Source organism: Heteronotia binoei, chromosome 11 (genome assembly GCF_032191835.1).
Source record: "Heteronotia binoei isolate CCM8104 ecotype False Entrance Well chromosome 11, APGP_CSIRO_Hbin_v1, whole genome shotgun sequence".
NCBI classification, from domain to species: Eukaryota; Metazoa; Chordata; class Lepidosauria; order Squamata; family Gekkonidae; genus Heteronotia; species Heteronotia binoei.
In genome coordinates, this window is record NC_083233.1 from 74,688,224 (window position 1) to 74,704,556 (window position 16,333).

General features: G+C 49.8%; 1 protein-coding gene across 1 annotated transcript in view; it reads left to right on the plus strand.

The window, feature by feature from the left end:
- Window positions 1–201: 201 nt before the first annotated feature.
- The window catches only part of DHX37 (DEAH-box helicase 37), a 47,057-nt gene continuing 30,925 nt past the window's right edge, over window positions 202–16,333 (plus strand). The window contains exons 1-8 of the mRNA XM_060249006.1: window positions 202–378; window positions 2,354–2,523; window positions 4,625–4,737; window positions 9,695–10,001; window positions 11,431–11,579; window positions 13,286–13,378; window positions 14,466–14,562; window positions 16,082–16,195. Coding sequence (XP_060104989.1) covers window positions 276–378; window positions 2,354–2,523; window positions 4,625–4,737; window positions 9,695–10,001; window positions 11,431–11,579; window positions 13,286–13,378; window positions 14,466–14,562; window positions 16,082–16,195 — 1,146 coding nt within the window. The 5' untranslated portion in view covers window positions 202–275. The remainder of the gene's footprint in view (window positions 379–2,353; window positions 2,524–4,624; window positions 4,738–9,694; window positions 10,002–11,430; window positions 11,580–13,285; window positions 13,379–14,465; window positions 14,563–16,081; window positions 16,196–16,333) is intronic.

Consider the following 16,333-nt stretch of genomic DNA (forward strand, 5'->3'; position numbering starts at 1 on the left):
TGTGACGGCCAGAACTCCCTTTGGAGTTCAATGATGCTTGTCACAACCTTGCTCCTGGCTCCACCCCCAAAGCCCCCAGATATTTCTTGAATGGGACCTGGAAACACTACCTGTTGCCCCGCCTTCCCGATTTGCATCTCCAGCCACGTGACCTTTCCCTTTCTGACTCGCGCGAGACCAGGCTGGCAGGAAGGCGGAAGTGGCGGAGCTGTTTGCGTCTCGGGGCTCCACGTGGGTGTCTCCCCGCCTGCCTGCCTTCCTTCCGCTCGGCCGCGATGGGTAAAGCTCGCAAGAGGCATAACTGGAAGGCGCGTCTGCCCGACACCTCCGGGCAGCGGGATGGCTCAGTCCAGGAGACCGTGCAGCTGGAACTGGGCGGTAAGCTCGGCCCTCTGCACCATGTGTTATCGGGGCGGGTTGCTAGACTGCATGATTCCCCCTTTTTATTACTGAGGATGCGTCCTTATAGTTTTTCTTTGCACGCGGTTAAACTTCATCAGATGCGTCCCCACGAGCGTGCAAAAAGTTAGTGTCAGCCTGAGACCGGCTGCAGTCACACGCACTAAATAATCCACTTCCAGTTGTATTTTCCAATTGGATTTTACTGTGTGAATTGGCAGAATCCAGTTGGAAAGTGCAATGAAAACGGATTATGTAGTGTGTGTGTGACTCCAGCCATAGTCAGCGGAGTCAGGCTTGAAGGTAGAATCATAGAGTTGGAAGGGACCTCCAGGGTCATCTAGTCCAACCCCCTGCACAATGCAGGAAGCTCACAAATACCTCCCCCTAAATTCACAGGACCTTCATTGCTGTCAGATGGCCATCTAGCCTCTGTTTAAAAACCTCCAAGGAAGGAGAGCCCACCACCTCCCGAGGAAGCCTGTTCCACTGAGGAACCGCTGTGAACTCACAAACACCTCCCCCTAAATTCACAGGATCTTCATTGCTATCAGATGGCCATCTAGCCTCTGTTTAAAAACCTCCAAGGAAGGAGAGCCCACCACCTCCCGAGGAAGCCTGTTCCCCTGAGGAACCACTCTAATGGTCTGGAAGTTCTTCCTAATGTTGAGCCGGAAACTCTTTTGATTTAGTTTCAACCCATTGGTTCTGGTCTGACCTTCTGGGGCCTCAGAAAACAATTCCACACCATCCTCTAGATGACAGGTGGTCTGCTAGCCCTGTTTTCCAGCAAAGCATGCAGAGTTGTCATCTTTAGGTTCGAAAATTAATGGAGATTTTGGGGGTGGATCCTCGGGAGAGGAGGGACCTCACCTGGGTATATCGCCATGCCCATCCAAAGCCCCGTTTTCTCGAGGGAAACAGAGTTCTGTAGTCTGGAGATCAGTTGTAATCCTGGGAGATCTCCAGCCCCCGCCTGGAGGTTGGCAGCCCTAACTGAGCAAGAAGGCAGTAGCCCTCTGCTGTGGTTTGTTCCCGCCATCTGATAGTTGAAGATAATTTGCCTCTGGACGTGGAGGGTCTGCTTAGCTGCCGTAGTGAATAGTGACTGCTAGATCTGAACCTCCCCCCTCTGGAAACTCCCCTAACCCTTATAACAGAGGTGGCCAAACTTGCTTAACATAAGAACCATGTAGCATAAACATTAGATGTTTGAGAGTCGCAAGACATGAATATCAGATGAGGAAGGAAGATGGGAGAGGGAGTTATTGGAGTTATTGGAACAGATGGTGTAGTAGCGACTATTGCTAGATGAATTACATGGTTGCAGCAACCCTAATTATTTTAATATAACCATGGTCTTAAAGGTGCAACTTGACTCTTACTTTGTTCTACTGCATCAGACCAACACAGCTGCCCAATTGGATCTATCTACATGGTCTTATGTGGCGGACTGAACTGTGCCAAAATATCCCAGAAATGGATACGTGGACTCGCACACTGCTTTACTTAGGTTGCCTAGGGCTTAATTTGTGCCAAGGGGTAAGACCAGTGAAAGAGGGTCTGTGAGCACGTGCAGAGCGTCTTTTCATCTCATAATAAACACCAGCACCATTGATTCTCTCCATGCATCTTTCTTTGAAACCAGTACCTCAATGATTCCCCAGATGCGATCATGGTTTTGGATCATTTTGCCTACTTCCCTCCGTATTTTAAAGTCTCGACCAGTTAGCAGAACCTGCAGGTTCATTGGGGCTCTGCTGGACCTCCGTGCATTTTTGATAGGCTGCATTTGGCTCGATGCCCCCCAAATTTGACCCGCCTGCCTGGTCAGAATAAGGAAGCACCTGCAGTAGCCTGCTGAGGCCCTGTGAAAGAGTCTGCGTGTTCAGCGATGCTGTGTATGTTTCTAGAAGCTGCAGTGACCTAACAGTGTCTTCTCTCCCATGTCCAGATGAAGCCACCTTGAAAGGGGTGGACGGAAGCAACGCCTTGGTCCTTCCATCGCGAAAAACCAAACAGCCCAAAAATGTGTCCGAGAAACACCCAGAAAAGAAGCCCCTGAGCAAGAAGAGGAAGAAACTTCTGCAGAAAGTTCTGGAGCAGAAGGAAAAAAAGGAACAGGTATTTGGAAACTGTGGAGAACGGTGTGATTTTTATAGGCAAGTGAGACCAGATTCTACTTACATGCAAACAGCTCAGAACCGCTTCGTATGAGGAATGTGCTTCCGATGCAGAAAGCACCGCTGTATGGGAAATAATGTGAGACGCTGGAGTAGGTTCCTGCCTTCTCCCTTGCCAGTTATGATCATCTCTGACCTTGCCCTTGACTTCCTTTCCCACAGAAGTGAGAAGGTGTTGCCTAGAGACAGGGCTTTTTTGGTGTCAGCACCCTCTCTTGGAAATGCTCTTCCCTCGAAGCTTGCCTCCTTCCCACCCTGCTGCCAACTAGCTGCCAAGCTCAGCCATTCCTGTTTGCTTTATATTGAATTTTATTTTGTTTTTCTGTTGTGTTTTAGCATTTGCCCCAAACCTACAGTCTTCTATGATTATGATACTGGATTTATATCCCCCCCTCCACTCCGAATTTCAGAGTCTCAGAGCAGCTCACAATCTTCTCTACCTCCCTCCCCCCCACAACAGACACCCTGTGAGGTGGGTGGAGCTGAGAGGGCTCTCTCAGCAGCTGCCTTTTCGAGGACAACCTCTGCCCGAGCTATGGCTGACCCAAGGCCATTCCAGCAGGGGCAAGTGGAGGAGTGGGGAATGAAACCTGGTTCTCCCAGATCAGAGTCCGCATACTTAACTACTACACCAAACTGGCTCTTCCTCCGTTTAATCCACTTGCTCTTCTTTTCACTGATAAATCACTGCTCGGGACATTTTTGTTGCTGGTGGAGTTAGTTTTCATTGAGCTTTCATATTAATATGAATTTTTAAATTGTGTGTTTGTTTTACATGCCATGTGCAGGAGTCTGGAGAGGTGATGTATATATGTTCTAAAAAGAAAATTATTAGTTGAGATAATAGCACACGTGCCAAGGTGGTTTAGCTGGGGAAGTACTTGGGAGGTCTCCCATTCAGCTGCCAACAAGCTCTTAACGACATCTAAAGACGACGAAGATGAAGATACTGGATTTATAGCCCGCCCTCCACTCCAAAGAGTCTCAGAGCGGCTCACAATCTCCTTTGCCTTCCTCACCCACAACAGACACCCTGTGAGGTGGGTGGGGCTGAGAGAGCTCTCCCAGAAGCTGCCCTTTCAAGGACAGAGTCTCAGAGCGGCCTACAATCTCCTTTCCCTTCCTCCCCCACAACAGACACCCTGTGAGGTAGATGATGATATTGGATGTATATCCTGCCCTCCACTCCAAAGAGTCTCAGAGCGGCCTACAATCTCCTTTCCCTTCCTCCCCCACAACAGACACCCTGAGAGGTGAGTGGGGCTGAGAAGCTCTCCAAGAAGTTGCCCTTTCAAGGACAGAGGCTCAGAGCGGCCTACAATCTCCTTTCCCTTCCTCCCCCACAACAGACACCCTGTGAGGTGGGTGGGGCTGAGAGAGCTCTCCCAGAAGCTGCCCTTTCAAGGACAGAGTCTCAGAGCAGCCTACAATCTCCTTGCCCTTCCTCCCCCACAACAGACACCCTGTGAGGTAGATGAAGATATTGGATTTATATCCCGCCCTCCACTCCGAAGAGTCTCAGAGCGGCTCACATCTCCTTTCCCTTCCTCCCCCACAACAGACACCCTGTGAGGTGGGTGGGGCTGAGAGGGCTCTCCCAGCAGCTGCCCTTTCAAGGACAACCTCTGCCAGAGCTATGGCAGCCCCAAGGCCATTCCAGCAGGTGCAAGTGGAGGAGTGGGGAATCAAACCCGGTTCTCCCAGATAGGAGTCCGCACACTTAACCACTACACCAAACTGGCTCTCTAGGGTGCCAGTTGCATCATGTGTCTTCAAACCACTCCAGTGCCTTTTTCAGCACATGTTTGTGACGTGGGCAAGGCTTTTTTTGTAGCAGGAACTCCTTTGCATATTAGGCCACACACCCCTGATGTAGCCAATCATGGAATCACAGCATGCTCCCAGCCCTGACAGCTGCCCAGACGAAGTCCTCCCTGTGTGGAGGGCGCCGATTGTGTTGAAGACGGGTCTTGTTCCCTGGGACTGGCACAGCCATCCAGCATCAGCGGTCTCAGCTATTCTTGTGTGTGTTTTAATCGCAGCGTGCTGAGTTGCTGAGAAAGCTGAGTGAAGTCCAAGCTCCTGAATCTGAAATGAAGCTGTTGTACACCACGTCTAAGCTGGGGATGGGGAAGCGCATGTTCCAGGAGAAGCGGTAAGCTGTGGGCACACGATGCCTGCCCATGTTTGATCGTGGTTGTATTACAGCCAAAGTCTTCCCTTCGCAGCCTTTTTGTGCTCCACTAATTTCCTCTGGGCCCCGACCTGGGTGCCCCAGTCCAGGGGTAGCCAAACTTGCTTAATGTAAGAGCCAGATAGAATAAGTGTCACATGTTTGAGAGCCACATGATGTGAATGTCAGATGTTTGAAAGCAGGAAGGAAGGAAGGAAGACAGGCAAATAGATGGGGGAGGGAGAGGTGGAAACAAAGCAACTTTAACTTTAAGAGCCAGTTTGGTGTAGTGGTTAAGTGTGCGGACTCTTATCTGGGAGAACCGGGTTTGATTCCCCACTCCTCCACTTGCACCTGCTAGCATGGCCTTGGATCAGCCAGAGCTCTCTTATCTGGGAGAACCGGGTTTGATTCCCCACTCCTCCACTTGCAGCTGCTGGAATGGCCTTGGGTCAGCCATAGCTCTGGCAGAGGTTGTCCTTGAAAGGGCAGCTGTTGTGAGAGTCCTCTCAGTCCCACCCACCTCACAGGGTGTCTGTTGTGGGGGAGGAAGGGAAAGGAGATTGTGAGCCGCTCTGAGACTCTTCGGAGTGGAGGGCGGGATATAAGGGTACCTTCTTGATAGTTAAGGGTACCTTTAATATCTGTTTTTTTAAAGAAAATAACACTGGCGGGGGTCAAGTAATTGGGGGAGGGGTGGGAGAAAGTAAGATGTGGGGTAGAATGATGGTCTTTTTCTTAATATATATTAAGCTTTTTATAAGTTGTAGTTATAGTTCTACTACCATATGTTACTAATAAAATTGTTTATTCACATACCTCACAGGGTGTCTGTTTTGGGGGGAGGTAAAGGAGATTGTGAGCCGCTCTGAGACTCTTCGGAGTGGAGGGCAGGATATAAATCCAATATCTTCATCTACCTCACAGGGTGTCTGTTGTGGGGGGAGGAAGGTAAAGGAGATTGTGAGCTGCTCTGAGACTCTTCGGAGTGGGGGGCGGGATATAAATCCAATATCTTCATCTACCTCACAGGGTGTCTGTTTCGGGGGGGAGGTAAAGGAGATTGTGGGCCGCTCTGAGACTCTTCGGAGTGGAGGGCAGGATATAAATCCAATATCTTCATCTACCTCACAGGGTGTCTGTTTTGGGGGGAGGAAGGTAAAGGAGATTGTGAGCCGCTCTGAGACTCTTCGGAGTGGGGGGCGGGATATAAATCCAATATCTTCATCTACCTCACAGGGTGTCTGTTGTGGGGGAGGAAGGTAAAGGAGATTGTGAGCTGCTCTGAGACTCTTCGGAGTGGAGGGTGGGATATAAATCCAAAATCATCATCTTCTTTTAAATGCATTCTCCAAGCTGCCTGCTAGCTTGGCTTCAAAAACAAGAAGAGGAATCACATGAACAACAGGCAAAGCAAAAACCTCTGAAGGTATATGTGATCCAAATTACTAGGCTGTGATGTCCATATTGTATATCAAATTCTTTAATAAACCAGGTGTCTCATAGAAATGTCGCACACAGGTGTGGTTCACAGTAGAACAAATATATCTTCAAATCCCAAAAATTGTAGATTGCGACAGGATTGCCTGTTTCATACATCCATTTTTTCAGGCTTGAGATTTATCGAGAAACCACGAAATTAATGATAAGGTAAGGTAAGGTAAAATTTTATTTATAACCCGCCCTCCCCCGCCGAAGCAGGCTCAGGGCGGCTAACAACATCTAAAAACAAACAATCAATAGTACAACATCAAATTAACATTAAACATCAAGACATTAAAACCATCAATACTTAGGTAACAATTCTAATCTCGCTATAAAACTGGCGGTATCATAATAGCAGATCCCTGAACCAGGCCATTTTGGCATGTTGTACATTTATAATTCAGCCATTCATCAGCGCCAACCTGAAGAGGGTAGTCTTGCAGGCCCTGCGGAACTGATCAAGGCTCCGCAGGGCCCGCACCTCCTCTGGGAGTTGATTCCAAAGGTATGGGGCCGCGGTAGAAAAGGCCCGTGTGCGGGTATTTCGAAGTTTGACCTCTTTTGGCCCATGGATAGTCAATCTGTTTTTCCCTACTGACCTCAGTGCTCTCTGGGGCTCGTACGGGGAGAGACGGTCCCTCAGGTAGGTCGGTCCTTGGCCATATAGGGCTTTAAAGGTAATGACCAGCACTTTGTACTGGACCCGGTATGTAATCGGCAGCCAGTGCAGTTTGCGTAGCCCCGGCTGTATATGCTCCCATCTTGGGAGGCCAAGCAACAGCCTAGCCGCCGCATTCTGCACTAGCTGCAGCTTCCGGGTCCGGCACAGAGGCAGCCCCATGTAGAGGGCATTACAGTAGTCCAATCTTGAGGTGACCGTTGCATGGATCACCGTTGCTAGGTCCCGACGCTCTAGGAAAGGGGCCAACTGCCTCGCCCGCCTCAGATGGAAAAATGCAGACTTGGCAGTGGCTGCTATCTGGGCCTCCATTGATAGTGAAGGCTCCAGAAGAACGCCCAAGCTCTTTACCTGTTGCCGCCTTCAGCGGGGCACCGTCAAAGGCCGGGAGAGATATTTCCTTCCCCAGAGTGCCGCGACTCACACAGAGAACCTCTGTCTTCGCTGGATTCAGCTTCAGCCCACTCAGTCTAAGCCACGTTGCAACAGCCTGTAAAGCCCGGTCCAGGTTCTCCGGGGCGGAGACGGGCCGGCCGTCCATTAGCAGATAGAGCTGGGTGTCATCAGCATATTGATGGCAACCCAGTCCAAACCTCTGGGCAAGGGGGCGCATATAGATGTTAAATAGTATCGGGGAGAGAACTGCTCCCTGAGGCACCCCACAGTCTAATGTGCGCCTCTGGGATTGTTCACCCCCGATCGCCACCCTTTGTCCCCGATCCTTGAGGAAGGAGGAGAGCCATTGGAAGGCCGACTCCCTAACCCCTATGTCGGCGAGGCGGTGGAGCAGCAGCCGATGGTCGACCGTATCAAATGCAGCCGACAGATCTAATAACATCAGCACTGCCGCACCGCCTCGATCCAGTTGCCGCTGGAGGTCATCTACCAAGGCGACCAGGACCGTCTCCACCCCGTGGCCCGGCCGGAAACCAGACTGGCACGGGTCTAGGACAGAAGCGTCATCTGGTGCTCAGTTCTATTGACTGAGCTTTTTTGCCAGCTGTCGAATTGGGGAGACCTTCTGGTACCTTGGAAAGTAAATAGAATCGAGCACCAGATTAAGTATAGCTGCAGGACGGCGCTCGGCCTTGTTTTGCTGTTGTGATTATTCTCGCTCATTAGCAACTGACTTCGATGCAGATGTATTTGTATCCCTATGATGTCTTAACCCTACACTACAAATGAATGAATACTAACATCCACTGCATTGCTTAAACATGTAGTGCTTTGTGGGTAGTGGGACGTTCCAGGTTTGCAGGTGGAAAGGAAACTCAGGGAGACAGCACTGATCTGGTCTCCGGGCAACGCTGATGCGGACTGACTGAAATGGGAAGAGCACGTGGAATGTGGAAAGGACCACTGAAGCCTGGGCAATAGCTTTATATTATTAGGGTTTGTAGAATCTTTCGGGCTGAAGTGCTGTGTTCTACTGGAGAAAGTTTTCCTTCCAGACGTTTCGTTCTCGGCTGCGGAGAACATCCTCAGTGGCGTTGCAGCCGGAGCAGGCGCTCTGACCTTCTTGGCTGCTGTGCATTGAGTGGGGCCAGGGCTGCTGGAGAGCTGCTATTTCTAGGCTGGAGGGGGTGTGATGAAAGGGCAATTGGTTTGTGGATGTGCCCATTGTTTGGTGGGGCTTCCTGGAAGGGTAGTGATAACGAAACTGGCTGTTGAATGTGACCAGGAGCCCTGGCCCCACTCAATGCACAGCAGCCAAGAAGGTCAGAGTGCCTGCTCCAGCTGCAACGCCACTGAGGATGTTCTCCGCAGCTGAGAACGAAACATCTGGAAGGAAAACTTTCTCCAGTAGAACACGGCACTTCAGCCCGAAAGATTCTACAAACCCTAATGATGTTACCAGCCGTGAAAACCTGAAATCTTTGATAGCTTTATATTAATTAATTCCATGGCTTTTCTTGTCACAGGAACTCATTTGCATATTAGGCCACTCCCCTGTTATGTAGCCAATCCTCCAAGAGCTTCCAGGGCTCGTCTTACAGGGCCTCCTGTAAGCTCCAAGAGGATTGGCTGCATCAGGGGTGTGTGGCCTAAAATGCAAAGGAGTTCCTGTTACAAAAAAAAAAAGCCCTGATTAATTCAAAAATTTTGGTGGGTTTGGGGAAAACGGGGAGCTGTTATTCCGAAAGGTGTAATAGCCGGGGAGTCTGCCCATCCACATTAATCTGGCAAGTCACAGTCTTGCAGTTGTGTGCTGATAATGTTTGCTATCTGGTCTATTAGTAAAACTTCTTCTGCATATACTCAAGGAGTCTTATGATAGTATCTAGGCAAAACCTTACACTAAGTAGAGACAAGCGGAGGTAAACCACCTCTGTTTGTCTCTTGCCTCGATAACTGTACAGGGTTGCTGTAAGTTATCTGTGACTTAATGACACTTCCCCCCGCCGGTTTCCCTTCCGCTGTCCTCCTGCTCTTTTTCACTCCCTCCTCCAAAACCTTCCATGGCACCCTCTTCCCATCCTTTTCTTCCAGCTGCCAATCAAACCCCTTTCTCAAAATGCTCAAAGCAGCAGTGCAGCACCTTGCTGTGCCCCACGCAGCCACACGCTTTCAGGCGCACATCCCTGCTGAAAGCAATACGATGCAGTGAAGAGCGTCCGCGCTGAGAGGCGCGCTTTGGCTTTGCGTTGGAGCTACGCATGGTTTATACTCCAGCGGGTGATACAAACCTGGGTCCCAGGCTGCCCGATTCTGTGAGAAACGTGGGTGCGTTTTGGCAAGGTCGCCTTGTGCGTAAACTGGTCTTTGATGTTTCAGGACAATCCAAGAAGTGAGCGCCGCCTATCCGGAAAGGATTAGGAGCGTCGGTGGTGCGAACAGGAAAAGGAGCAGACTTGAACCACAAGCTGAGGAGGAGGAAGGTTCAAGTGAGCAGTACACAGAGCCAGAAGACGAGATGGAAAAAAATTCCTCAGTGGTCCCAAACGTTGCTTCAGCGTCACTCCAGCAGCCAACAGATGTCGTCACGGAAACACCCAGCACCGTGAAGGAGTGTGGTACAGTCTCCAAGTCCCCTTCGAGGCCTGCGGTCTTCGTTTCTGTGGACAGAGCTCCCGAGATTCAGGTCAGTTTGGAACACAGGCACACCCAGGTTCTATTCCGGCTCCATTACAGAAGACAAAGGCAGGTTCTTCATGTAACCTGCAGTCATATTTTTTCAGCTATCCCAAAGTCACTCGGAGGGCTTCCGTGGCAGGGGTGCGGATCAGACCTGGGTCTCCTTGCTTGAGAGCTAGTATGGTGTAGTGGTTAAGTGTGCCGACTCTTGTCTGGGTTTGATTCTCCACTCCTCCACTTGCAGCTGCTAGAAACCTCAGCTGAAGACCCTGGAGAGCCGCTGCCAGTCTGAGTAGACAATACTGACTTTGATGGACCAAGGGTCTGATTCAGTAGAAGGCAGCTTCATATGTTCATATGATCATATGAATGGCCTTGAGTCAGCCATAGCTCTGGCAGAGGTTGTCCTTGAAAGGGCAGCTGCTGTGAGAGTCCTCTCAGCCCCACCCACCTCACAGGGTGTCTGTTGTGGGGGAGGAAGATAAAGGAGATTGTAAGCCACTCTGAGACTCTGATTCAGAAGAAGACGACATTGGATTTATATTCTGCCCTCCACTCAGAGTCTCAGAGCGCCTCACAACTGCCTTTTATCTTCTTCCCCCACAACAGACACACTGTGAGGTGGGTGGTGCTGAAAGGACTCTCACAGCAGCTGCCCTTTCAAGGACAACCTTGAACATATGAAGCTGCCGTTTGGTCCATCAAAGTCAATATTGTCTACTCAGACTGGCAGCGGCTCTCCAGAGCCTCAAGCTGAGGTTTTTCACATCTATTTGCCTGGACCCTTTTTTGGAGATACCAGGGATTGAACCTGGGACCTTCTGCTTACCAAGCAGGTGCTCTACCACTGAGCCACCATCCCTCCCCAGCAGGTGCAAATGAAGGAGTGGGGAATCAAACCTGGTTCTCCCAGATAAGAGTCCACACACTTAACCACTGCACCAAACTGGCTCTCAGAGAGTAGGGTGGGGTATAAATCTACAGCAAGGGTGGCCAATGGTAGCTCTCCAGAAGTTTTTTGCCTACAACTCCCATCAGCCCCAGCCAGCATGGCCGATGGCTGGGTCTGATGGGAGTTGTAGGCAAAAAAAAATCTGGAGAGCTACCATTGGCCATCCCTGATCTACAGTCTTCTTCTTATCTGGGAGAACCGGATTTGATTCTCTCCGGTTGCAGCTGCTGGAATGGCCTTGGATCAGCCATAGCTCTTGCAGAGTTGTCCTTGAAAGGGCAGCGTCTGTGAGAGCTCTCTCAGCCCCTCTTACCTCACAGAATGTGTGTTGTAGGGTCAGGAAGGTAAAGGAGATTTTGAGCTGCTTTGAGTCTCTGATTCAGAGAGAAGGGAGGGGTATCAATCTGCAGTCGTCTTCTTCTGACACTAAACACTCTGCCACTGCCTTTCTATGAAATGTGGGACTGCATTTTTGTTCCAAAAGGAAGCCAGGCTGAGGCTCCCCATCCTTGCTGAAGAGCAAGTCATCATGGAAGCCATTAACGAGAACCCCGTGGTCATTATATGTGGAGAAACCGGCAGCGGCAAAACAACTCAAGTGCCCCAATTTCTTTATGAAGCAGGATATGCCAGGTATGCGTTGGAGCTTCGTCCTCTCCCCACAATCTGTATTCTTATTGGGCTTCCCCCCCACCACCATTTTTACACTCATGGTGCTTGTATGGAGTTGACAGCCATTGGCTATACATGCTGTTATATGCAGGGGTGGAATTCTAGTAGGAGCTCTTTTGCATATTAGGCCACACCCCCTGATGTAGCCAATCCTCCCAGAGCTTACAAGGCTCTTTTTTGTAAGCTCGTGGAGGATTGGCTACATCAGGGGTGTGTGGCCTAATATGCAAAGGAGCTCCTGCTAGAATTCCACCCCTGGATATATGTCTACCGCTGATGGTGGAAATAGCGTCTGTGTGTTCTGAATATGCTACTCTGATTCATTGGAACTTTTTAATGACGTTTTTATTCTGCTGTTGTTTTTACTGTTGTAAGCCGCCCTGAGCCTGCTTGCGGGATAGGGTGGGGCATAAATGGAAAAAATAAATTGTCATGAGCAACTTCTTGGGTGCTGATTGGCTGAGCTGAATGTTATGTCATGGAATGTTTGGTTGGTCAGGAGGGGGACAATGAAACAGGTTGTGGTCCAGTTGCGGTTCAGCCTTTGTGAGGGAAGGGACAGTTGTCAGTTTGGCTGAGGACTGTAAACCTCTTACAAGGGCAGTCAGGGGAAAAGGGGCTGGGAAGTAGAGAAACAGAGGCCAGGAATTGTGGCCCAGGCAGCCGAGGAGGTGTAAGGCTGGTGAAATCTTGACTTTTAAACATTTTATCTTGCTCTTCCTCCAGCGAAGCTCAAAGTGGCCTGCATGGTGTGAACTAACAGGCCAGTCCTCAGTGCTGGGGTTAATTCCCCACTCCACATACAGCAGCTGGGTGATCTTGGGTCAGTCACAGTTCTCTCAGGGCCGTTCTTTCAAGAGCAGTTCTCAAAAGAGCCCTCTCAGCCTTACCTACCTCACAGGGTGTCTGTTGCAGGGAGAGGAAGGGAAGGCGATTGTAAGCTACTTCGAGACTTCTTCAGGCGGTGAAGAGCGGGGCATAAAAACCAACTCTTCTTCTAGTAATGGACTGGCCGACAGCCTAAAATCACATGGCTTCTGATCCCTTCTCTGCAAAACCAGAGGGGATTGCGTTACATTATAGCAGGGTCCCCCCCCCAGCCTTTTTGCATCTGCAAGCAACTTCGTAATCCTGACACAGTATGGTGGGTTCAGCCCCAAAATGGCTACTGCAGGAGGCCGAGACAGTCACAAAATGGTTGCTTCAGCTTACCTTCAGATAGAGAAGATCCTTGCGCAGTGGTGGGAGCTGCTGCCAAATCAGTGTTTTTTAAAAAAAAATAAAAATCTGCACGCCCCAGGGCTTCTTTTGTAGCAGGAACTCCTTTGCATATTAGGCCACACACCCCTGATGTAGCCAGTCCTCCTGAAGCTTACAGTAGGCCCTGTACGAAGAGCCCTGCAAACTCTTGGAAGATTGGCTACGTCAGGGAGGTGTGGCCTAATATGTAAAGGAGTTCCTGCTACCCCCCCAAAAAGCCCTGGCACATCCAGTCAGAAGTCTTGCTTGGCAAACGCCCCACCCACATTCTAAAAACACTTGGCAGGCGCTAGGAAAGGTGTTGGCAGGCGTCTGTGGGCACCATGTTGGGGGCATGACATCACAGAAGACCCTCTTTCTCTTTCCCCCTCCCCCTTACGGCAGACTTTTCTTAATTTTGCTTATAGCTCCGATGGCATCATTGGCATCACCGAACCCCGGCGTGTTGCGGCTGTGTCCATGTCCCAGCGTGTTGCGAAGGAGATGAATTTGTCACATCGGTAAAGCACCTTGCAAGCTTGCTTTTCTTAATGCGAGGAGATGACCTAGTAATTGCAAGTGACTCTGTTGGAGGATGGTCATGTTTAAGAGATGATTGCATTGGAGAATGGGTGGTTGCGGGCGCTTCTGTTTTTAGGTCAACGCTCCACACCAGGGGTGGCCAACGGTAGCTCTCCAGATGTTTTTTTGCCTATAACTCCCATCAGCCCCAGCCATTGGTCATGCTGGCTGGGGCTGATGGGAGTTGTAGGCAAAAAACATCTGGAGCGCTACCGTTGGCCACCCCTGCTCCACACCATTTTCTTACTATAATACAGGGGTGACCAAACTTACTTAATGCAAGAGCCACATAGAATAGATATCATATGTTTGAGAGCCTCAAAACATGAACGTCAGGCATTTGAGAGCTGCAAGGAAGGAAGAAAGGAGGGCAAGCAAATAGATGGGGGAGGAGAGAGAGAGGTGAAAAGAAAGCAACTTTAACTTTCAATGCATACTCCAAGCTGCCAGCTGGCTTGGATTGGAGAAGTAATTTAAGGAGACAAATACCTTCCCCAAGCCAGCCAACAGGGTGGTGGGAGCTTTAAGAGCCACACAATATGTGTGAAAGAGCCACATGTGGCTCCCGAGCCACAGTTTGGCCACCTCTGCTATAATATGTACTAAACCTTACCCCAGATTTCAGTCACTTTACTCAGATAGCTGTTCAGAGAATAGTTCTCAGTGAGTCTGGAGTCAGAAAATGCTACACCAGAGAGTCAAGCCCACTTCCTGGTTTGAGCAAATATTCAGACTCGTGTCAAACCAGAGATGTTCTGTGTGGATATTGCACCTATTGTGGATTTCTTGCCTGCCAGGAAAAGAGTCTTGGGGGAATAGTTTGGGGGGGGGGGGTATCCCTCGAAGCCCCTCTAAAAAAAGAAACTTGGCTTTAGCGGCAGATTCGAAATAACTTTTCTCTCCCACATTGGCAACGCTGCCCGAAACGCGTCCAAGGTTTACTTCCCAAGGAATGCCTTTGTGTCCAGAGTAGGGTTTGGTTTGCTACAAGGATGGTCTTGAATTTTCTTGATCTCCCATGCCCAGGGTGGTTTCGTACCAAATCCGTTATGAAGGGAACGTGACTGCCGACACCAGCCTCAAATTCATGACGGATGGTGTGCTGTTAAAAGAAATCCAGAAGGTAAGGGTTTTCCCATCAAGAATGAAGTTAACTGGGAGGGGTGGGTGGAGGATTTTCCATGTTCTGTCATGCTGTAGCGTGACTCACTCAAGACTGAGTGAGAGTCCAGGATCACCTTAAAAAGTAACAAAATTTGTGGCAGAGGATGAGCTTTCGTGAGTCACCGGTCACTTCTTCAGATACGCATCATTTCATGCCCTTCCACAAATGTTGTTTGTCTTTAAGGCAGGGGTGTCAAACATGGGGCCCAGGGGCCGAATCAGGCCCCCGGAGGCCTTCTGTCGGCAACCAGCTGTCATCTGCTTCCTTCTCCCTCTCTCTTGCTTCCTTCTGCATAACAGCTTGCTTTGCAAGGCTTGCTCAATCGCACAGGAGCTACAGAGCAAAACCTCTCTTTTCTCCATTGGCTGAGGCTCCTCCCTTGGCTGGGGGATCCCCTTGGGGAGGAGGGAGGGAGGCAGCTTGTTTTTCCAAGTTCTCTCAATCATACAGCAGAGCTACTGAGCCCAAGCCTCTTGTCCTTCTATTAACTGAGGCTCTTCCCTCTCCTGGTCCCCTGAGAAAGGAAGGAAAGAGCCAGAGCTTCCTTTGCCCAGTTCCCTGGATCCCATGGGAGAAATACAAAGCGCTAAGCTTTTAAGCATGTTTTAAGCTTTTTAAAAATATATTTAATTGTGTTTGTCTGTGTCCTTTATAAAGCTTTTATCTCTGCTACCTAATCTTAAATAGGGACACACATGGCCCAGCCCAAACCAATATAGCCCGGCCCAACAAGATCTCGTTTATGTCAGATCTGGCCTTCATAACAAATGAGTTTGACACCCCTACTTTAAGGTGTTACTGGGCTCATGCTCTTTTCTATTGCTACAGACAGACTAACACGACAATCCAGAATTCAGGATGAAGCGGCGCAGGGCGGGTGTCGACTGGATTTCCCGATCCTCTGTGGAAGGGAGTACCAAAAACTTAGAAAGCAGCTTGTCTCTTGCAAAGCTCATCTTTCTTCACCCCTTAGCTGAGGGATCCCCAGCCTTTATGATCCTGCAGGCACCTATCAAATTATGACAGTGTGGCGGGTACACAAGACGGCTGCTGCAGGAGTTGGAGTCAGCCACAAAATGGCCGCTGTGGCTTCCCTTCAGTCCCACAGAGAATACCTTCGTGCTCTGGTGGCAGCTGCTGCCCAAACAACATTTTTTAAAATCTGCACAGCCAGTCAGAAGCTTTACTAGCCACAGGCCCCATTGGGGGCCGCCCACTTTCTAAAAACATTTGGGAGGTGCCAAGAAAGATGTTAGTGGGCGCCATGACAACAGCGGCCCTGTTTGGGGACCCGAGGCTTAGCTAATAATTTGGAAGAAATGCTCGGGAAACAGCTAGGATGAAGTGCACTCAAGCTTTTGGTAGAAGTTCAGGTGCTGATTTTCACCCCCGTGGGTTGTTACAGTGGTCAACGGATTTGGTCAAGCTTTGAGAGGTGGGAGTGGAATTTCTCAGCTCTGCCTTTTTGTCCCCTCAGGATTTCTTGCTGTCCAAGTATCAAGTTGTTATTCTCGACGAAGCTCATGAAAGAAGCGTGTACACGGATATCCTGATTGGTCTCCTGTCTCGCATCGTGCCCCTTCGGGCCAAGGTAAGGAGAATCAGAACGGTTTGGTTGTGGGTTTACCTGTATGCGCTTTGTGTCTGGGACCTTCTGAGCAGAATGGAACCTCCCTGTTTAGTGGCAGACTACCTTGCACTGGTGTGAACACAAAGAAGTGGTGTTGTG